At 42.0% G+C, this 23,936-nt stretch overlaps 3 protein-coding genes across 3 annotated transcripts in view; 1 reads left to right on the forward strand and 2 right to left on the reverse strand.

Moving 5' to 3' along the window:
• Positions 1-4,226, reverse strand: part of ctnnb1 (catenin beta 1) — a 29,594-nt gene extending 25,368 nt beyond the window's left edge. Inside the window, exon 1 of the mRNA XM_022254161.2 lies at positions 4,039-4,226. The gene's annotated coding sequence lies outside the window, so the exon portion shown is untranslated. The remainder of the gene's footprint in view (positions 1-4,038) is intronic.
• A 2,685-nt stretch (positions 4,227-6,911) lies between these two features.
• LOC110973035 (uncharacterized) lies at positions 6,912-13,957 on the forward strand. The gene is made up of 3 exons (XM_022223446.2): positions 6,912-7,500; positions 9,361-9,561; positions 11,264-13,957. The coding sequence occupies exon 3, from the start codon at positions 11,338-11,340 to the stop codon at positions 13,159-13,161; it is 1,824 nt and encodes a 607-aa protein (XP_022079138.2). The 5' UTR covers positions 6,912-7,500; positions 9,361-9,561; positions 11,264-11,337; the 3' UTR covers positions 13,162-13,957.
• A 469-nt stretch (positions 13,958-14,426) lies between these two features.
• Positions 14,427-23,412, reverse strand: LOC110973036 (protein LTO1 homolog). The gene is made up of 5 exons (XM_087134810.1): positions 22,915-23,412; positions 19,979-20,158; positions 18,612-18,726; positions 17,297-17,460; positions 14,427-16,275 (listed from the first exon to the last, which is right to left on the reverse strand). The coding sequence occupies exons 1-4, from the start codon at positions 22,971-22,973 to the stop codon at positions 17,389-17,391; spliced, it is 426 nt and encodes a 141-aa protein (XP_086990936.1). The 5' UTR covers positions 22,974-23,412; the 3' UTR covers positions 14,427-16,275; positions 17,297-17,388.
• Positions 23,413-23,936: the final 524 nt, after the last annotated feature.

Here is a 23,936-nt window from a genome sequence, read left to right on the forward strand (position 1 = left end):
ATTATCCAATTTGCAGAATAATCAAGAACAAATTTGCTGGGATCGACCATGGAGGTAGAAATAAACCAGGGTAAATCAAAGCCATTGAATCAGTGCAAAGAATCATAATGTACATAGGCAATTCATGTGTACGTGTAAGTCGGCAAAATGACGACTCACAACACAAGCCGGCATTCGCATAAGTCGTCATAATTTCTTGAGTCCCGAGAGTGCTGGCTTAGCCGGAGTTTACTGTACATGTATATGTACCCGGTATGTAGTCTGATATATGTATATGTATGTAGTCTGGTTCCCTGTATATGTTGTACTTGATCATGTTGATTGGGCTGTAAGAATCCAGCTAAGAATATATGGCCTGACCTTTGTGGACGACTCATGTGAATTATCATAGTTGCAGTGGAATTTGGCAATCCATTCATTTGTGAACAAAACACTTGATAAAATGAAGACAGCATTCTAACTCCCACAGTTTACGGTTGGATGAGCTAATTCTAGATCACAAGTGACAAAATATCTAACTGTGGACATTACGTAATTAAGAAATTATGAGCAGATGGGATTTCAAGCTATTCATGGTGATAGACAACTAAGGTGGAAAGCTTGCGGTAGCACCATGCAAGGATACGATCTCTTTGTGAGTCTGTATGGTTGTGAAAAGAACCCTGAGGAACTCAACGTTTCGGACAGTATGCTCCTGACGACGGACAAAGCATACTGTCCGAAACGTTGAGTTCCTCGTGGTTCTTTACAGAACCATATAGACTCACAAAGAGATCGTATCTTTGCATGGTGCTACTGCAAGCTTTCCACCTTAAATTATGAGCAGTCCATATGTGAAAGAAGTTTATTTTCGGTCAGTTTTCCACGTACATGCAGTTTGGTGTCAATTGGGGCTTACAGTGTTAAGATTGAAGAGGCTGTTGCAGAAATACAGGACTCAGAAATACAGAAATTCTCAGGCTGAAAAAATGTTGCATGAATGACCACTGACAGAATTAATGATGCACAGATTGATTCACCAGCATTGTTCAGTGTACACACCATGGGGAAGTATGTTTTTGAATAAGTCCTGGCAAACTGAAAGTGTGTGAAGCTAGCACATACAAAGAAAATGAAAGCGAAGGAACTGGCAGAGTTCCAGTTAAGTCAATAAGCCATTTGCGAGTTAAATTTGAATAAAATCTGGTACACTGAAGTCTTTAAATTCACATGAACATAACTTGAATTCTCCATACTAAAACCACTGTTGCTATACCTCGAGATTCAGGGCAAGCTTTTGCTTAGTTACATAAGAGATGCCTTGCAACAATATACTGTTCTAAATGGATAAGAACGGCACAAAGGCACCAGTCCATTCCAGAGACGGTGGTCGCTATGCAAAAGCTTGCCCCGAATCACGAGGTATAGCAACAGTGTCTTTAGTCTGGGGAATTCAAATTGTTACGTTTCTGTGCAATCAGATAACACAGCGTACCAGATTTTATTCAAATTTATCTCACAAGTGGCTTATTCAACAGCTTATCAACAATTGCAGTTTCAAATGTTGCAGTGGTCTCCACAGGAGTTTAGCATGGCGGGCCGCCCTGACAATCAAGAAAAGAATTTTTTTGCCAGCTAGATTTCCGTTTTGATTTTCAACAGTTTTGAACGGTTTGTCAAAAAACGACCAGCTAACCACAATTGCTCTGGCTGACTTTTATACGAGAAAAGTATTGTTGCTATTTGGAACCGGTTAAACCGACTCAGAACTACTGAAGAAGTGTTGTCACTTCTGACGATCCCATAATAAGTCCCGATTAAAAGCTTAGATTTTGAAAGTAATTTTTAGTTTTTCCAATACACAAGGTGAACGACTAACGATATTACACTGAAATTTTAGGATTTTGTCGCTGGAATGTGACCACGAAGTTAGTTTTGAGATCCAGGATTAGGGAAGCAACTGTGCATCATCTACTCGCGCTGCGCCCATGTACGTATATGTAATTCCGAACCATCCACCCAGAAAAAAAAATCAACTTTTGATGACCTTTTTTTTAAAAGAGAATTGCGTTTTCCGCTTTCTACCCCAAAATCCGCAATTTTTGCGGATTTTCCGCAAAACTCTGGACTTTAGTCTAAGGTTATGTCTGACCTGAGCAACTGAAAGCATCCTTAGTCCTTCTAGCCATAGAGCCTAAGGTAGGGATCAACCAATGATCAGATCGGACATCAGATCTGGCCGATGTTCGGCAACATCGGCAAAATATTGAATCCGGAGAATTTGACCTTCCTTGCCGATACGAGTGCCGATGTTAAGTTGAAGAAAGGAGCAAACTCTGCACTCAGTTTGGCTTACAAAAATCTCATGTTTTTGTATGAACATGAATACAAACTGTGGTTTTTGTGTGTGTGGTTTTTTTATTTGGTGTGATAAACAAACGATTATACCATAGTTAAACCCACATAAAGTATCCCTGAAAATTATTTCACCTGCGCGATCCATGCCGCAACAAATCAATCCCCGGACCGTGGCCGGCCCCATATTGAGCAGTCAGTGTACATGTACACTGTTTCCATTGACAGCCAGGGAACTACATGTACACCGTGTGTTGCACCATGCACACACGAGGTGCTGTGTGACCGGTCTGAAGGTAGCCCGCGATTTAGCCTTTATGTAAGGCATGTGTGGCTACCTGATCATACAACGTGCACCTCTGCTGTTGGCATGCACGATGAAGACACCAACGCAATGGTGCAGTGGTGCCATGCATGCCTTGACTGAAATATAAACAATATATATATAAATATTAAAAAACCACTTTTAAATCTGTAGAGGATATTTTCGAGTTGTTGATGCTACTTGTGTGTGCTGACGCTAAATAGCACGACTGGAAATCCCCCACCATCAAAAATGGTTGAGCCATGATATGGAGCCACACAATCGCGACACATACACTATCTGATAAACACAAGACGCATGAACAGAGCGATTGTCGGCAGGTGGTGAGCAAAAATCTTATTTTTTTGTCAAAAATACTCCATGTCATGCTCAGAAACCTTTGGGATGATATAGGGGGGGATTTACTTGGGGTAAATTTAATCTAATAGCTTTGTTACACCTGTGAATCATTCACTTATCAAGTTCGATTCCAAAAAACCAGCATTACGACACTCTGTAAACTGTACTGGCTCAAAGTCACACGGTGTATGACCAAGAATAGCCCCACTAGTGTGGCACGGACTCTCACTCCCGATCCATCCTTAGACATATGACATCCTTCAGACATATGTAATACACGGACTGAGCGATAAGATACTACATGTACCAATGGGCTCTTCCAAAACTTTGGCAGCAGTTTAGATGTCTTGACATGGAACAGCTGTCGAGACGATGAGGGGTCAAGTGACTTAATTTGCAATGACCTTTTTTAAAGATGGCAACTGTGAGAGCGAGCCCGTTAGATTGAATGGATAAAGGCAAAAAGACTGGAAAATACCTGAATAACGTGAGTGAAATCATTCAATAAATGGTTTTTAGAAAGCGGAAAGGTCAAGAATCATTTTTCGTGTGCAAAAGAAATTGCGCCCACAATGATAAGTGGGTGCACCGAAATGTTCAATACGCCGACACGAAATTGCGTATACGGATGTGTGGCTAAGGATGGATCGGGAGTGAGAGTCCGTGCCACACTAGTGGGGCTAGACCGCGAAGTGACTTTAACTTAAAGTTCTCGAAGTAGCTAGCCTAAGCTAAGCTGAGAAATACAGCCGGGACTTCATGCACATGATGCATAAATGTTATCACGGGCAAGCAAGCCACCATGAACCTGATGAAAATGACAACGCTTGCCCTAATTGTGATGTGGATTTCAATTTGTGATGTCTTTTCCTTATTAGTACATTGGCCCATGGAGGAAGGACATGCTCACGATCTTTCATGTTTCAGTCGTTCGTCAGTCTATTCTGCCAAATGCTTTCCCCCACACGCCATGGAGGAACCATTCACAGGATTATCATTGTACGTATTGTAAGCATTCTGAACCAAAATAATATACTTACCGGATAATTGTGGGTTTCGCCAACCCCTACAATCCTTAATTCTGTATCAAACAGCTAGGGAATCGCTGCACACGGCAAGAAATTCGAAGGCCAACGCAAGCACTGTCAACAATTTACAGCTTCGATCAGTGCACTACTTACTCCGCCTGCACTGCTTTACGAACAATCCAAGATGGCGAGTTCCAAAAGCAACGATATTAACGCTAGCCAGGTCACCTGTCAATCAATCAATTGAGGTTTAGTACGCTGAGATAAAATAGTTCCCTTTTTCAGTCAATTCAGACGCAACTTGTGCCCCCTCCCTAAAAGATAAAAATTACAATTTTATGTATCATCTATGGACATTTCGTATATAATGAGTGAATAAATTTACAGTAGTCTGCGAAATACGCTCCAACGGAAAAATCGTATGTGGCGCAGTAAATGAGTGAATCGGCTGTGTACTCACCCAGTTGGAATGTGTCAACAACGTCTGTGAATACATTGACCAAAAATTGAACACCAAAGCATTGTTTGTTTGTAACAACATTAAATGCGCAGTGACACTAAGAATGTGATTAATAATTAAACCAAATGATCAGAGCATGGCACTTAAAAATAAACCTGTGTACAACAATCACCTACATGTACATATCTTTGAGAAAATAGAAGGAAAAAAGTTCTCATATTCCGCAATTTGTGAAGCAAGCTTCTGTCGGCGTTTTCTGTCACTGTGCAGACTTCAACGTTTGACCCCGCCCTTACATTCCAACACAATGAAAAGAAAACAGACATGACTAATAGGGCGGAAATGACAGCCGTACACAATTTGTCACAAGTTTTTCCTCCCGGCATCTTTTGCTTTCGTCAGGCTCGATGTCTGTCCCTTGGTCTGTGTTTAAGTTATTTTCTCACGTATCATCCGAGGCTTGGGCATGTATATGTACCTGGCCACACTGTAGGTAAAAGGTCCCTTTGTAGGACTTTCCAAATCACCTTGTAACAGGTGCCTTGTACTATCAGCCAGTAATGGAAAACGAAGAAAAACAACGCCTCTGGCCTAAAATGTTTTTATAAACATGGCATCGTATCAACAGTGCTTTTCTTATCAGTGTTCGACAGTATAAATTTGTTATATTTTCGTCTCGTGTTTTCCCCTCTAGATATAGTGTCGGGGCCTTTTTATCAGCACTGTTTCTTTTATCATTTTGCATTTCATAAATAATTTAATTGGACATATTTTGCCCATATAAATTAACTTTTTAAATAATTTCCGTAACAACTTTTACAACAATTAAAAAAGTATATACATTAGGGTTCTGGACTTTTGGACCATTGAAGCTTGCTTATTGACGAAGTCCGTGCCAGTACCCCGTTGAGCGGAGGATAGCTCTACGGGGACGCGTAGGGGTCACTAGAAAGGGGTGGTTCCATTCCCCCTTGCTGGTTACTGCCAAGTTGAACACGGTGTGGATCTAGACAGGGCGTTCTTGGGGTTAACCCTCCCCCTTTCTTCCGAGTTCATACCACTCAAAAATATGTATATGTTTTCCGAATTTTTTTAGGGGCCTTCGTCTAAAGGTTTAAAGACCCCTACAAGCATTAACGATTGTAGGGGTGTTATTTTGCGTGTAGAGAAATGTTCAAGTTCACCAACAGCGACAACCACAGGTATAACGCTTCCGTACGAACAAAACATTCCCAAAAAGTTTTTGTGGAGGAGGTATGTTCAGTGTAAAAAAAATTACGGGTCTGAAATTAAATTCAATTTTAAATTGAACGTATTTTTTTATTTCTTGATAAGCGTGGACATCAATTTGTAAATTAAATCAGGACGCCACCTTTCAGATGCACGCTCCACTGTTGAGAGGTAGGGCGCCCCCAATTCCTAGAGCACTTTAATCACAACAACGAGGGTGCTATATTCGAGTTGGGTTTGCAGACTGATACTACCTAAGAGCGAGTTGAGTGCAAAACGCGTGCTGAGCATCAAGCAGAATCGACCTGTACTCCACAAATAGTGGTATCGCCAACTTGTCAGTAAATCAACATTATGATAAATATACCGAGCTCATTTCAGAACGTCAGATAAATACACACAAATCCCCAAGGTCTTTGAGACACAAATCAATCAAAGCTTCTTCCAGATTCTGTTCATTTAAAACTAATTCTGTGAATTTTTGGAAATTTTTTCATCCACAGATGATAACCTCCCCAAGTAAATGAAAGTCCACTGCCATTTTTAAAAGCATGTGTCTCCACTCCAGCGAAAACTGGAATACTTTCGGAACCCACATTCTTCCTTTGCAAGTGTAACATATGGAAACTGGCAGTCCAGCCCCACGCTTGCAACTTTCCAGTTTGCAAAGCACTGATTCAAGGGACAAAATCCTTCTAACAGCACGAAACTCGAGGGCATGCAAATTTTGATTAATTCTGTCTGCTTCAGCCATTTGGGCCCAACATCCCTTCAACCTATAAGCCTCGAGCTGGTCCAAAAGAGGTGAGAATTTCCTTAGCAACGAAGACTCCTTTAATTTGGTCGGAACTGAATTCACAAACTAACATGAAGTGCCCGAGCAAAATGACCACTCTCGCTACCAGCAAAATGAACACTCTCGGCCAATATGGCTCTTTTCAACCGATGAAGGGGTGCTTCTGCTCGAGGTGGATTGAGGCCCAGTCGCTATATTATTATTATTATTATCAAAAAAGCCGTCAGCATTGCCATGCATGTGTATTTTACTGGTGATCTGGGTTCGCTTCCGGATACCAGCGGGAAATCACCTGCCCCTCTTTCCTTTCCTCTGTTCTTTGGAACTTCAGAATGAACACACTGACTGACAAACGACGCGGTCTCTCCTTACAAAACCATACTTCATCGCGCTTACATTGTCAGCCGTCTTTGAACGGCTAACTACACTATAGATTCTGCCGTACAGTCACTGCCGTCACAGTTGCCAGTTCCTTCCGTGCGTCTGTGTTTGTTTTGTTTTTGTCTTTAATGTTTACTCATTTTATCGCAAGAAAGGGGGAATTTTAGATCATCGGTATTCGTCATTACGGGTAGAGAGGACAGCGTGCACGAACGGGGCACATCTGTATTTGATAACTCTCGGGTTTGACTGTGACAACCAGGCAGCGAACTTGAACACGTGTTTACACAGAAGTACACGGTAACCACGCCACTGGTGACATACAATACACCGAATCACATCGCCCAAAACAACTGGCGGTATCGGATCACAGATTGAACAAATTGTGGTCAGGCATGCAAAGCTGGGTGTTAGGGAAACAACGACTCTCGGGTTTTCAGAAGAATGCGGATAATCGTAAATTATTAGACGAAGGGGAAATTCAAGCACAAATTGGTCTTTTAAGCAAACGGTATTCAAATCTGGAGCTGGCGAGGTCTTCCAGACTTCAGTTGGCCGAGACAGTTTGTCTGGAATTGAGGAGCTTAAATGTCAGACCGTCAGTCAGGTAGGAAGGTTTATTCTTCTTTTACAAAATTTCTTCTGCTGCTATTGTCTTTTGAAACTGCTTTGATATTTCGCAACATTTTCCGTTAAATTCACAAGCAGACTCGTCACAGTCGACAGAGGTTCAACAATAGGCCTATATAGGAGACAACGACAAACGTCAGACCTGAGTACCAACCGGTATACCAACCCATGCTTCCCGCTTACACCATCCCATGAAGTGTTGAAGCAAATGTCTATTTCCTAGGGCCTAAAAGTAGGTATTCATTTCACTTGCTAATGCCCTCAACAGCGGGCTGCCTCCCGTGATACTGTTAGGGTCGTGATTGAAGCGTCGCCTTTCATGTTGATGCTAGACTGGTCTAGTGTAGCTAGTTTCAAGCTTTCCCACAGCTACAAAGAGAGTTATCAAAACTCTTAAAACTATTCGTATAAAAAATCCCACTTACCCCACCCACCAAGACCTGGATGGGCCACTGTTATAGGCACGATGCCTACTTCACCTACTGGATAATCCACCCCTGAAAGGGCTTAGGTTTTGATACATCGAAACCACCCCCTCCCTCGGGGAGAGAAGCTCAGATTCGCCGAACAGGAATTATGATGCTTCTCATGCATAAAAGAGCCATTCCTAGGAAGTAATCTTTTATGCAAACTTAATTGCCAGTTACTCACTTTGCAAAGCTTATCTAGAGTGGTTTCTGTCACCATGTGTAATAAGATCACGACTCTTTTGTAAAGCTCTTTACCGTGTGTTTGCGTTGTCTTTGGTCTGTATCTAGTCTCCAGTATCAATATGATCAATACAAGTCATGATTATACAAAGTGTCCAAGTCATGTCAAAGCTAGTCTGCAGTATGAATATGATCAATATAAGTCATGATTATACAAAGTGTCCAAGTCATGTCAAAGCTAGTCTGCAGTATCAATATGATCATTATAAGTCATGATTATACAAAGTGTTCAAGTCATGTCAAAGCTAGTCTGCAGTATCAATATGATCATTATAAGTCATGATTATACAAAGTGTTCAAGTCATGTCAAAGCTAGTCTGCAGTATCAATATGATCATTATAAGTCATGATTATACAAAGTGTTCAAGTCATGTCAAAGCTAGTCTGCAGTATCAATATGATCATTATAAGTCATGATTATACAAAGTGTCCAAGTCATGTCAAAGCTAGTCTGCAGTATGAATATGATCAATATAAGTCATGATTATACAAAGTGTTCAAGTCATGTCAAAGCTAGTCTGCAGTATCAATATGATCATTATAAGTCATGATTATACAAAGTGTCCAAGTCATGTCAAAGCTAGTCTCCAGTATCAATATGATCAATACAAGTCATGATTATACAAAGTGTCCAAGTCATGTCAAAGCTAGTCTCCAGTATCAATATGATCAATACAGGTCATGATTATACAAAGTGTCCAAGTCATGTCAAAGCTTATCATGAGTTGTGCAGTTCTTTTATGTTTTATTTCATTTTCCCAACCATATCTATACTGTTTCATATCTTTTTGAAGTTTTGTTCATTATACCCATCTTTTCCATAAAGCTGCAAAAAGCCAAAACGAATAGCCTCGCCCTCCAGAAAGGACACAAAAAGAAAAGAAAAAGACCCAAAATTGAAGTTGAATTTGCCCGTATATAAAGCGACAACTAAAGAAAAAAGGAATTAAATGAAAAGACATTCATTGGAATTATTTCAAAACATAATACGCAAAACTTAGGATTCCCCTGTCCCCGTTTTTTATTTTGATCAAACAAGACAGCCCAGGTTCCATTAGTAATTATTCAAGGCCTTTTAGCCTAAGTATAGACAAACATGTACTATCTTTGTGGCCTGTTTACCGTAGGTGCCATCCGTAATTTCTATTTGCTGTGGGGAAGAGACGGTCAGAAGTCAAACAGCGAGTGGTTGGAGTATTTGGTGAGGACTGTTTGTGCATTCTCTGCGATGATTCTCCGAGGAGACAACCCCTAAAGTGGTCCAAACAGCGGGTATAAACCACAGGCATGAAATCAAGGGTCACGATGGTGAGGAGCCACGCTTGATGGTAAGATCCCCTTGAATTATTTGTGTTAGAGAAGCATTCGACATGACCGCAAAACAATACCGGCCGAGGGAGTGATGGATGCGATGAAATTTCATTCCTTTCGGCGTCCGAACTTTTCTTGTGGGTAAATTTCATTGCTTATTTCATTGCATGTTACCCGTTCACTTGGTAGGATCAATATGTTAGGTTCCAATCGTGATTACGTGTAAGTGTTACATGGAAATGTAACAGGAAATTAAATTACGGGTAAAATTTCTACAATTATCGCCATCCAACAGTCTGTTGCTAATAAGCACACGGAGTCATTTGGCCTACAGTTATTTGGAAGCACGCATTTATTCTTGAATTTCCCACTAGAGTTCTCCTGTGGAAACAAAATGAGCTTTCAAGTGTAGCTGTGCATAGTGACGTAACTACAAGGAGGCTCATGGGGTAGACTCCCTCCTCCTATCCTATGATGTAAAGTTTTCTTTGTTAGTGATCCTTCAGAAATTTCACCACAGTTCTACCACTGTTTGGGGTGGCAAATTGGACTGCCTGTTGTGCTATTTTTATGAAGTTTCCTGTGGTGCCGTTCATAGTTTCATACACTCATCAAACTAGAAAACGATTAGGACCAACAGTGTTATTTGCATAAAGCTGTAGACAAAAATTTAAAAGCGATATCTAGCTCTGAAATGCTTTGGCCTCTGGACCTCTAGCCATTTTTTCCGTTGATAAATCAACCGTTCACATCGCTGAGCTGGGTGATTGGAGATTACAACCATGCACTTTGATCGTTTTACTATAAGATTAATGGTTAGTCGACGCGATAACAGTTACTGATGAGTTGACTTAAGAGCCATTTCAGACGATCAGAGGGCCCCCGGTGGTATGGGGAAATTTGTTCATTTCCCAAATTGTTCTCGACCAAATTCAGTGGACCAGTTATGCTCCCAATATATCCAAAGGCAAAATCGTCATTTCAAAACATCAGAAAAATAATCCCCACTTGCCAAACTGATTCAAAAGAACGATCTCGATAATATTGTTCATTTCCAGTTATTTTGGAGTGCAGTGGTACTTTTGTGCCATACTAATTTATGCCTTCAAAGAGGACGAACTATAAAATGACAAATGGTCTTTATTCAGATGTACGTATAGCGTATTTATCCCTTTATTTTCAGTCAAATGTTCCTCAATTTTGGGCCTCGGGTGGGTGTACTGTAGAATATAATTTCATTTTTCTTGAGATGTCATTCAAAATTCAGGTACAAACACAAATACACTGTTGCGAATAAAATCTATTTTCCAAGCCCCCGATTAAAGTCCTAAGATTCAATTGTAGATTTCTTGGAACTTAAACAAAACTGTAACAATAAACGAGATACAGTTAAATTGAAATTTTGCTTGGCTAGTTTTTGAGCATTGCAAACCATGGTTTGGTGGGGTTATAATTTTCAAACTTTTATTAAGCAGCGCCTGCCACGCACAAGCATCACTTTACTTGAAAAAAAAAACGAAATAAGAGGTTAGGCAATGTGTATAACATGTTTCTTAAAGAATGACGTGATGAACTTTTACTTAGTGGCCGTTTTGAATTCGGCTATAAATATCGAAGGGGAAGGTCCAAGGGTTTGAGCCCGGTTCCCAAGTATTAGAGTATTTGAATTGCTTGAAGAAGATAATTATGACTTTAACTTCCGTTCTGTTTTTTTTAAAGACAAATCCAACCCAGCACTCCGAAGAACCAGCACGTTTGGTGAGAGTTGGCGAGTTGCATGCGACAAGTTGAAAATGGAGTCCATAAAGGAGTATACGGATGGTCTTCGTGACTCCCTTCAAGTCAGGATGGAGCACGCCCTCGATGACAGGAAGGTTGAAATTGCTGACATTCTCTCCAGCAGGTATGGGCAGGTGGTGACTGAACTAACTGAGCCCCAGACTTGGTATTACTCCGAGCCACACCAGCTTTTAGTCGAAATGCTGCGGCAAAACATCGGGCGACCAAGTTGGGGGAGGCCGTCGGCCCGTCCAGAACATGGCGTGCTTCCTTCCTTCGGTCACCAAGATGGCAGTGCCATCCACGAGGGCATCCTTCCATTGAACCAACGGAGAAAAACAGCATCCCACCAGGGGCAGGGGGATCTGGGAAAGGGGGAGAGAGGGGTAAGGTTTGCAGAACTTGATAAAATCAACGCTGGAACAGCAGCAAGCCTCGTCAAAAACTTAGAACCCGCAAGCGCGGCATTTGATAGAGATAAGCATCTCGTGAAAAAGGTGGACGGGACTGGAGGACAAATTCCATCACAGGTTCAAATAAGACAGCACGAGAAAGAGGCAATTCGAATATACAGACGATTCAAGGCAAGCCAGGACCATTCTAAGGGGCTACCCAGTACCGAAAGTAGATCCTTTGCTCTGCGCAGGTGTACCTCACACCTCCAGCCTGCAACTAGAAATTATCCGGCGCCTTTCGGATCCTTCAGATCTGACCTGAGGTCTAACTGTTCGAATCACAACGAAGTCGGTTCGTTGTCCGTGGTTCCAAGAAATTTAAAGGAAACAAGATTATCTGCTCAACACGGCTCACCTGAGAAAGATTCAAGCCCTAGGCGAGTAAGGAAGCAGAAGCTCCCCCTCCGAGAGGCCGAGAGACGACCCTTCGGCCACAGGAATGATAAAGTTGTCTTCTTTGACAATTGGATAAGGCCTCTTCAAGTTGAAAGAACTCAGCATCTCACGCAGATGGGAGACGAAAAGGAACAGGAGAGCATAAAAAGTCCCAGGATAAAACCTCAGAGTGTCTCCAAATCCACCCAGACGGAAAATGAAGCTAATAATTTGTGCAAGGTGGTCCTTTTCACCGTTCCTCAATTCGCAGAGCTGCGGCCAAGTGCAGGTTTGCATGGGGGAGATAGCCCCTATATTTCGGCGCTGAAATCTAAATCGACGGCAAATGCAGACTTGGCGCACTGCCCGGCCCAGAGGCAAGGCATGGGCACAAATTTCCAGTTGCTCCTCGACAACGCCGACAAGAGATTGACGGGAATCGAACAAGAGAAGGGAAATTCCCACCTCAGGCAAACAGAAAGCCGTAGAAAGGTATCCAGCAAAGCTGGAATTGGAATGGATAACGGGCGGGGCACTGAGGCCAGCCACATTTTGGAAGAGGCAATGGAAACACTCTGCAACAGCAATAGCTCTGGGTCTCTTAGGACTGTCGACATTGGAACCAATACTTCTCCCATCGACCGGACCGTACGCATGCAACCGGCAAAGAATCACTCTGGAAAGAAATCTAGGAAGAAACTGTTGCAAGAATGGCGTCCTATATCAGATTCAGCCAGAATAATACCAGGCGCAAATAGCGCCCTCTGCGCCACTGAGTCGGTCGCGACTCGGTCGATTGCGGGAACGCACACAACCTTTACGGACCGAATGTCCCCGAACTCGCCGTTCCGATATTCGCCCGAATCAGGAGTGGACTGGCTCGCCGAGGACTCGTCTACCGACTCGAACGGGGTCGGTAATTTGGTTATTAAGGCGACTAGTGGCACAACAAAATCACTGCCACTTACGCCAAGAGCGAAGAAGGCTTTATTGCCAAACACATTTTAGGTACAAAATTATGCCATTGAGTTCGAACTTACTAGAACGTCTGTGAACTACAAAACAAGCTTGACCTACAGAGGAAGTCCACAATTTTGGCCATTTTTTTGTAAAAAGGGGGCTAGTATGAACCAGTCCCAACTAAGCATTGTCTGGGTTGGATGGGGTTCTATTATAACTCTAAAGAACGTAGGCCTATATTACTTTTTCTTATAACTAAGGATTTGCACATAGCATATATAGTTTGTCATTTGAAGTCCTTCATTAGATCCCCTATACATTTTTTTTTGGGGGGGGGGTCCTTTATAGTGCCCTTTTATCTTCCTTTTTGGCAATTGATACTGATATCTTTCGTTCACACTGAAGTGTGGAATATCAAGCAACCGAGGGCGATCAGTCAGCACTCAAGCCGGTAAGTTCTTCGAGAGTACTTGACAAAATACTTGCAATATTTTACGACTGATTCTTAAGATGCGCTGAAAATTCCAAGGGATATAAACTAAGTTTCCAATTTACAAACTGAAAGGATAAGGATGACAAATGTCTGGATTTCACCAACAGCGACGGAACGCCTGTGGATTTCACCCGACATATACGGAGCTTTGTGCCAGGGCCAAAACAGCCCCAATGAATTTTTTTTCAATATCGCACGTGTAGGCCTACACCCAGAACCAAAACGTTTTCACGGGTAAATCGTAAAACTCGACATTGTAAGGTAGTTGTCTGCCAATAATTTGTTTCAGTACACAATCTGTACGTTTGTACTGCCAGGTTATGTACAGTACATAGTACGTAACCTGGCAGTATAAACTAAGTTTCCAATTTACAAACTGAAAGGATAAGGATGACAAATGTCTGGATTTCACCAACAGCGACGGAACGCCTGTGGATTTCACCCGACATATACGGAGCTTTGTGCCAGGGCCAAAACAGCCCCAATGAATTTTTTTTCAATATCGCACGTGTAGGCCTACACCCAGAACCAAAACGTTTTCACGGGTAAATCGTAAAACTCGACATTGTAAGGTAGTTGTCTGCCAATAATTTGTTTCAGTACACAATCCGTACGTTTGTACTGCCAGGTTATGTACAGTACATAGTACGTAACCTGGCAGTACAAACGTATAGACAGCCTCAAACTATATGCAAAAAGTGTAGCACAAAAGGTAAGCACAGTAGAGACTTGGATATTACAATGTGCAAGTATATATGGAGCAGAACCACCTGACTCATCAATTATTTGAGAAATTAAGTGTGATTCAACACACAGTAAATCAATTTAACAAGTGCATGTATGTTTATTTAACCACCTGTTCGTCATGGAAAGAATTTACGACAATGAGTTTTTGAAATACCCAGGTTTATATTTCTTGATAAGGTTTATAATATATTTCTGTGTGTAATTCTGTGTCAAAAGAATTTAACTTTGTCAAATGCCAGTCACACGAAGTAAATGATAGAAAAGGAATTTAAAATTACAAATAACTAATCCAGGAGCACAGCACCTTAGATCTCCGGGTAAAGTTATCATTCAACACAAAAAATGATAATGTGGATGTTCCTTTAGAGAAGTATTCCCTCTTTACGCTTCAAAAATACAGTCTTATTTTAAAAGGAAAATGTATCAAGTTATTCAAATACCATTTCAATAAAACTGTTCAAGATATGACCCAATTCCTGACCAGATGAACTCAAGATTTTGTTTCTAGAACACTTTTTGCCAAAGGGTGTCCCTCTCTTTATAGGATCATCATGACCAAATTCCATTCGGGAACTTAATTTTATTTTTTTGTTATACTTCCTGAATACTTCAGCTACACCGTGGTCATGGGTGTAAATCCCAAGGGGTATGGGGGTATATATCCCCCCAACACACTTTTTTGGGGCGGGGGGTGGGCTATTGAATCATACCCCACTTTTTTGTGGTGAGCCAAAAAATTAAGTTGGTTGGGTTGTGAAGAATTTTTCAGACTTCAAACAACGCAAACCCATTCAATATCACTCGACAAGGGGAAAATAAGTTTAAAAAGCCATAAATATGCCCGTTGAATACATATTACAGATGTAAAATAAAATCATGATTATCAACCTCTATATACAGTCATATAGTGTCCCCCCTTTTCAAATTTTAATGTCACCCCGTGCCTTTCCCCATCCCACATCCCCCCCCCAGTTTCCAGCACAAATTTATGCCACTGACCATGGTCAATACATAAATCTTGCTGGCAGCCAACAACAAAATGAACAATTATCCACACTGGCCATCATACCATTAATAGATTCCAACTCCAAACACAAATCCCCAGGCTTTCCCTTTTCTTCAACTTCTGATTCTAATCCCATTACATTCTATGTTCCATTAAGCCTTACGGCTGCTCTTTCACAGCGGAGCAGTTTCAGGGAGACTATTCTCATGCCCCCCCCGGAAAATTTCAACCAGTTGATGGACCTGATGGGCAATAAATGCGCTGTGATTTCAAGGGATCAAAGCAAGTCTAAAAACGTTCGATAAAATTATCTCTGGAAACGTCGTCAGAACAAGCAGCGAGGCAAAGATTTGATTCTTACCCTATCACCAGCTTTCTGACCCTAGAATAACTGGGGTACGTTTCGAACGTCTCGAATATTGTTGAAGCCAATCATTTACAATGGCAACCGTAGAGCATTTTTTCCACCACTTTTCCTGCTCGCAAGAGAACACGTTATATACAGCCTGAAAAAGTAAGACTTTTGCCTGAATCTATTCTGAGCAAGGTATCATGATACAGATCTTCATGCTATAATTATCGCATCCCAGTTGTCATGTGCATATGCTAAGATCACTGCACGTCATGATGCATCATTTCATACACCCCTTGCCACTAAAAGGTAAGGTAGATTATAAAGCTGTGGAGGGGTGATTCACAGAATCATGTCTACTTCAGTCATCAACTCAGGTTCCTCGTAAGTCCCATTTTCTAGCATTTTAATCATGCGGCCAGCAGTAAACAACCCTGGACTTTGTCACATCTTGAGCAGCCTCAAAGCACTGCAGTTACCTGCAACCTCTCGGTCAGGCTTTTCCTCCTAGGACATCACTCCTGCCCTTGTCTTCCTCTGGGAATACAGAAGTCCCCGCAGCACCTGCACAATCCAAGTATAAGTTGTCCCCGCGCATGATGTACGGTGCCAATAAAAGCATGAAAATCCAATCATTTTGAAAAAAAAAAAGCACCCAACTTGAAACAGGTGAAGCCAACAGAGGAACTTTGCTAGGACAACACCCAAACAACCCAAATCAAAGTGGGGCTGTTACAAGTCATTGATTGAAAACCTGACATAAATTGAGAACATCAATAACAAATCTTTTACTGAAATCACCAAAGAACTTTGCACCCACGCTCTGATGAGTCCCCCCCCCCAAAAAAAAATCCTTTTTCTGAAAGAAAGAGAGGTGACTGGAATAAAAATCAAAATTTTCAGCTTTGGGGAATGTTTCTTATGGACAAACACAATAAAGAGAATTATAAAAAAAGATCAAAGTTTACAGGTGAGTTCTCTCTCTTTAAAAAACCAGTTAAACAGCTCCTACAATGAATTATGGACCAAAACTCTATTATGCCACAAAGAAGCACTCATTCGACCCTGTGCTTGAATTGGTCTTCCAAAACTGTGCTACTAGATGTGATGAGTGAAGATTATTCAATAGTAATACTTTGAGAATTAGGGGAAGGAGGTGCCTACTATTAAAACTGTCAGCCTACCTAACCCTGTCAATGTACCACAGATTTTTTTCCCCTTGGGGGGATGTCTCACTGGAAAGCTTGTAATGATCTCCTTCCTCTTCTCCTTACATTTTCATCATCCAGTTGGGCAAATCAACTTTACACTTGCGACTGGCAGCCAAAATCTCCTGAGGCTGATCAATAAACCTTAACTTAATTTCAGAGAAATGCTTGGTAGGAAATGATTTAGTTAACTTCTGGGAATTTTAGTTTGTCAACCTGTGAGGAATACGACACGCCATTAGTCAAAACGACTGCTGTGTCTCCAAACTGTGTTTTTGATTGACTTGGTCCAAGTTTTGTCACGCTGGGTACCAAAGCAATTGGATCACTGTAAATTTTTGTCTCCTGACAAAACAAGTGTCATGTAAATGACTTACCACTCCTGCTGCATGGGGCAGTTTCCTTTGACTAACATCCTCGCAACGTCTCCCGCACACCAACACAAGTGCCACCTGCTGACGTGCTTTACTCAAAATGAAATCGGTGGTTTCTGGCTTCTCTCCTCAGTGAAATCCAGTTTTATGCCGAGAAGCGAAACAACCTAAAATGAAGAGAAAATGTAGATAACTACCGTCATAAATAATATATTCAAAAGGAGATTGATTCCTTTATTCAGATTTTGTTCTTTAAAATGCCCATTATAGTATGTGTGAGCACCAACTCCTAGTACTCAGTGTATCTTTGTCAAAGACCACTAACAGGGCTCCTCCAATTCAAATTTAAATCCTCAATCCTCCAAAATCCTAAAATTTGGGGGGGGGGTTGAAAAATTGGATTCTCCCTCAATCCTTCAAAATCCTCTGAACTTTCTTGGAAATGTCATTTGGAGGTGTGCCTACTGCCTCAATCCTTCAAAATCCTCCAGCAATTCCTGTCATTATGTTGAGGCAGTGCGAAGGGCATTCTTGAGCAGTGGGGTTGATTCAAGAGAAATATCAGGCTGAATTTATGCATAATAAGCAAAACAATACAAGGTCTAACCCACAACCTTCATGCATGGCATCCTTTACAATCAGCCATGCACTTTTGCCGTTCACCCTCAATCCTCCAAAATCCCTCCAAAACCGCCGGAAGGATATTTTGGAGGATTGAGGAGGGTGAGGGTTAATAGGGAAAAAACTGGATACAAAAAGAGCTTTTATCAGCTTAAAATCAGATTTCCATCAAGTTTTCGTGAGCTGTGGCTTGAGTAATATCAAATTTTTTTTACATAAAGGGGTGCAAAGTTAGTCTAAAGAAATTAGATGGGTTGTTACGAAGATTGCCAGTTTGACTTTCACATCTTTCGCACATTTTGACCATGCATGTACATCTTTCGCACATTTTGACCATGCATGTACATCTTTCGCACATTTTGACCATGCATGTACATCTTTCGCACATTTTGACCATGCATGTACATCTTTCGCACATTTTGACCATGCATGTATACAACTTTACAATCGCGCAAATATGGAATATTTAGATGGTCTGAAATTATTGCCATTCGACCTTTCACCCCCTAAAACTGACTCAAACTTGAATTCTACCCCACACCTATGACACAGACTTGCATTTAGTGCTATTCACCCAAAACACAAACTGGCAGACTTGGATCAATATTAGCACCTCCAGTTTTATTTCAGGATGAAAAATTCAGCAAGGCGCAATCATGACGCTGGGAAATATTTATCATATGAATGACAACCAGACCTGCTTGAACTTGTCTCTGATCTGCCTGAAATCGTCCCAGTAACTTTCACTGGTTACATCCTCAACTTTGAAGGAAGCCAGCATGGCATGCAGTGTTTCAAGCGCTTTCACTGTTCTGTGAAGATGCAATTACATGTATATAAGATCAGACAGTACTAGTTGGATATTTAATTCATATACTTTCAAATAAATCATTACACTAATTATCGTAACATACATATAAGCAATAAAACAGCAGCAATATTCAACAAATGTTGGCAGTAAATGCTTTTGTTTGTTTTTGGCAAGGATTTCCATACAAGCTTCGTGCTAGTTGCTGTGTTTGTCAGCACTGATGTATTGCAAGCATTCAACCAAAGGAAAGAAAATGCTTGGATCCACTTGGTGTTATTTAGAAGGAAGTATGATACATGTACATGTAATGTTGCCGACAAGCACTCACAAATCCACGACATACATGTACATGTCATCCAATCTCAAGCTACAAATTGATCAAATGCGCTGTGGAAAAGTCATGCCTTTCTCACTGTTTACCCCCATTAAGGGCACTCCTTTCTAATTCTGTGGTCCTCAGTTCTGACCGACCTCAATCTTGGAGCAAAATTTTGTTCATTTATACCAAACGTGGTCATAGATGGGCTCATTATTTCTTACTTATTTAAGCAAAATGGAAATTGTGTGCATTTGCTGTGAAATGATTCTTCCTGAGTTTTTTTTAAACGACCGACCCTTGTCCGAAGCAAAAAGACATGACAGCCAGGGAATTAAAAATGGACGCTCTAACAGGCACACGTACTGATGATGTCAGCCTTTAGTTTACACATGCACATTCCTACGTAGCCAGAGGTGGCCCACGGTCCACTGAGCACCTTAGGCAAGTAAACACATGCTAACAAAGTAAGGCATCATCTACAGAGGTCTATCCACCCTGAAAGAAAGACAGACTGGTGAGAAGTTTTCCAACCGGGTTTCTGCACACGTTCAGCGCACATGCAAAGACCCAGCTTTATAGCATAAATTTGTTGTGCGTATTCAGCGTGCCCCCTGCCAAACGCGCATAAACTTGCACGCGTACCTACCACAGGACTGACATTTTCATTCAAAAACACACACTCTTTTGTTCTAGCTCGGAGTGGCTTACGAATTGACTTATGATTTGCCTTGTGGCTGAGCTGTAATTTGCCTTTTTGAAACATGGCAGACACAGGCGGAGGGCGCTATTTGAAGTGGGTTAATCTGGAACAAACACAAAGGAATGTTACCCCAACCCAATGGCGCCCTTCTGTTGTGTCCGCCGAATCTCAAAAAGGCTGATGGATTCCACTGACTCTTGGACAGCATGCAGCATTGCCAAAGCAATGACTCACTTTGCTCTTGCCAATCCGGCGTCTTCCTTGACAAGCCATAGCCACATGGCCACAAAGCCCAGATAGAAGCCATACTCGGACCCTATCTCCCTGCCCTTGATTTGCCCCATCTTGAAGCCCTCTTGCTCTCCGGCCCGCTTGCCGGCGGCAAAGCCTTCTCGGTATCCCTCCTCTTGGAATCTGTAAAACAAACAACAATTCAGCAATGAACTGGACAGTTGCTACGGACAGGTGTAAGACACAGAAGACCATAACTGTGAAAAGGTTACATCTGAGGAGCCAACTCCTACGCCCTAAGGATCCTATCCCAACCGGAAGATGCGGAGGAGTAGTCTACAGGATACCATGTGGTGACTGCGACAAGGTGTACTGCGACGTGAGACTCTCCCGTGTGGAATCGTCAGCAGTAGCCCAACACACCCAGGAAGCTGGTCACCACCCTAACTGGGACGACGTGCAGTGTGTGGACCAGGACCAGCATTGGTACACCAGACGCATCAAGGAGGCCACCCACATCCGCCTCAACCGACACAGCATCAACAGGGACAGCGGCATCGACATCCCCGGGTTCTAGCTCCCCACCATCCTTCAACACAATCACCGCAGCACCGGAGCACACTGGAGCCACACCGAGGACAGGCCCCTTCACGCCCATGGAGTGGAGCATGCGACGCCCGCTGAGGTCACCCATACTGCGTCCGCAGTACACGGCTGGGGGGGGGAAGCCGAGGACGTGGTCCAGCGGTATATAGCGAACTCTGCAGCATCCAGACTTCAGTTGCCTGATGAAGGCTAGCAGCACCAGCAGCCGAAACGTCACTACCAGCAACACGACATCGCGAGTCATCGATCATCTTTTCTCTGTATGGGTTACATCTGTGAGGTTTGTATTCAGTAGTTATGATCATTTATACACTCACTGTGGTACATGCTTTCATGCGTGTTGGCCTGTACACTTAGCACATCAATGGGAGAAAAATTCCGGCATATGCAGTATGAAAATGGGCATTTCAAGAAAGTAGAGATTTTGCAAAAATGACGGTCCAAGTTTTTCAAAATTGTAAAAATTCCACAGCATTTTTAAGTGATTCTTACAGAACGGTGGCAACATGTCACAAGAGGGGAAATTCCCTTCCCTTCCCCCCATGGGCTACACTCACCACTGCCTTGTTAGGCCTAAGCTAGTGGCACCAGGAATGTTTTCCTCCCAACTATGCCAACCACTCAAGGATTTTTCCTGAAGCTGACATGCCTTGATCTTTCTCATCTACAGTAAGTCAAAAACCGTCACAACAAATGCTGTTATGTTCTTAAAAATCTTCATGTGAAAAGAAATCAGAATGAGTTACACATAGAGATTCCAGTAATTATTCCCTAGTGACAGTGATTAGCTGTCAGAAAGCAAAAAACATGTCCAGAAAAGTTCAATTTGGGAGGAAAAAACCTAGTCAGTTACTTGGAAAACAGACCTTTCCGGACCAGTCTCATAGGTCTTGTGCACAGGGTGTGAATTGGCATCCGTATATGGAACTCTTTCCAAGAAATCAGTACAAATGAAACCGTGACAATGCATCCTAAAGTAAAATGCAATTACGGGTGTGGGGCCTGGGAAAGATCACGGGAGCGACCCACCACCCATTCAGTGGCATTATGAAGAGTCAGTCGCGCGCTCGCGTCAGCCTGGTCAGTAGGCTCGGTTTATAATCACTTCGCCCCATTTCCATGTCGTCCTTAACCACTTCACCCCATCTCTGCATCGCCCCATGCCCACATCGCCCCATCCCCACCTGCCTATTTCACCCCATTTCCACTTTGCCCCGTCCATGCTCGAGTGTGTTTACAAGCCTCTTCAAAAAATGGTTGAGAGAGGAGTTCCACAAACAACATCATGATGGAGTTGTACAGAAAACTGTACTTAATGTCGACTGCATTGTTCACGGTGAATTAATACATACATGCATGGTTGAACTAGCATTGGGATTTTTCTCATCCTCTTCAAGTTTATTTCAAAGTTCATTCTGATAATTATCAATGTATCAAGACAGCTGTGCCCCAGCAATTGGATAAAACTCGAAGCACCGCGGCAGGAACATTTGTGGAAACATGCTCGCTTCAAGTATGAGCAAAACAACCTAAAATTAAGCTCATGAACACAGAAAATACACAAATAGACAAAGAAACTAAATTCTGTGAATCAACTTTAAGAAATCTTGAAACACCTTTTTTTTTTGATGCGTGAATAGGCTGGTTGCCACACTCCATCACGCATTCTCTTGCATGGGAGCAGCGCGATGGGGACCAGTGCTTTATGCACGTTTTTACCACAGCGACAGCAAAACACAAAGAGAACTCATGATATTAGCAGAAGTTGCTTTTCAAATGTTGCAAATGTAACTGGGAAAACATGTAAACACCAGCGTTAAAATGAGAAAATGTTGATCTGAGGTGTTTATGAAGACAGAAAAGACAACCGTATTTATTTATCTTTCTTATATTTATTAAATTTGTTTTTTCGCCGAAAAATTAGGGTCGGTCAGGAAATCGAAAGCACTGTTTTGGCCTTTGCAAGTTAGATTCCCCCACCGTTATTTGGTTACTCAAACATCGAAGTTTTCATCTGTTCCATCTAGGCCTGTGCCTGTTTTACTAAAGAAAAGAATGAACGATAATCGGTTAACCCCAGAGGGTGGGAGCAGAGTAGACATTGGACCCCGAAGTTCTGGAGGTAATGGTGGTGTTAGAAATGGGGCGAGGTAGAAATGAGGTGAAGTGGGGATGGGGGTGAAGTGAGAATGGGGCGAAGCGGCGATGGGCAGATGGGAAAAAGTGGCGATGGGGCGAAGTGGCAATGTGGTTAGGGGTAAAGTGGAAATGGGGCGAAGTGACCGACACATGTAAGCTCAGGCTAAATTTATTCTCTTTCCCTACTCCTTTACCTTTCTTCTGCCATAACGACATCGTCAAATATATCTTCGTTTGGAGTAAATTCAGCCATTTCACCTTTATTAGAACTTAAGAAGCAATCAAAATACAAGTCGCCGTCAACGTCAGGCTACTTGGCATTATGAACATGCATGATGTTATCGTGGTTATTATGCAGTGATGGGTGACGGGACACTAGACCAATAAAAATGAATAGGACAGCGCCCTCTTTTGACGAAACTCATCCCGGTTTTTGCCTGTCACCAAGCGCCTGGTGGCCTTACACTGTGAGCGGCTGCTTGGTGCACAACTTGTGACCACAAGGTTATCACTTCCTGTTATCGAAGCGTTATTTAAATTGTTTGGTTCACCAGTGGTAATGCTTTGGGTTGGGTAAAATAAAACGTCGGCTATATGTGAAAATATGGCCTTGGTACACAGTGTGGTTATTTATTTTCTCAATATCACTGATTACGTGTTTTGGGGCTAAAGGCCCTATATTTCAAATCATTGGTTATCTTGATCAATTTTGTATGAATGAATTCAGTGTTGTGAGAATATTTTCAGCAATGAGGAAGAAAAAGAAAAAATATTGAATTGAAAACAGCCGCTTGAGTAACGCATTGAGCGAGCTCGCACACCTGACATGGATTTACCCACAATGCTCTGCGCGTCAATTGGGCGCTGTGTGACGAGAGAAAACCTGATTTTGTCTCGTTATTCGTCAATGATAAATGATATTTTTCCTGAAGACATCAGAACGATGTAGGCCTTTGTGCTCACCCCATGCCCACCCATTTACAGTGGTAGAGTGTTAAAGGCCCTTTTGTGCAGGCCGTCCATCCCTATGGGCATCGAAGAGAACTCAACAGCACGTAGGCCTACAGTCATAATGCAAAAGTTAGGGATCACACATACGAAATGCATTTACCTGAAGCAAAACCAAACATAAACCAATTCATTATAGCAACTAATGCTTACTTTCACTGTTTAACCTTGATATCTTGGTTGAATAGCTATTTGACTACTGTTTGAT

This window comes from Acanthaster planci, linkage group LG03 (genome assembly GCF_054643075.1).
Source record: "Acanthaster planci isolate LZ-2023a linkage group LG03, COTS_SCS, whole genome shotgun sequence".
Taxonomy (NCBI): Eukaryota; Metazoa; Echinodermata; class Asteroidea; order Valvatida; family Acanthasteridae; genus Acanthaster; species Acanthaster planci.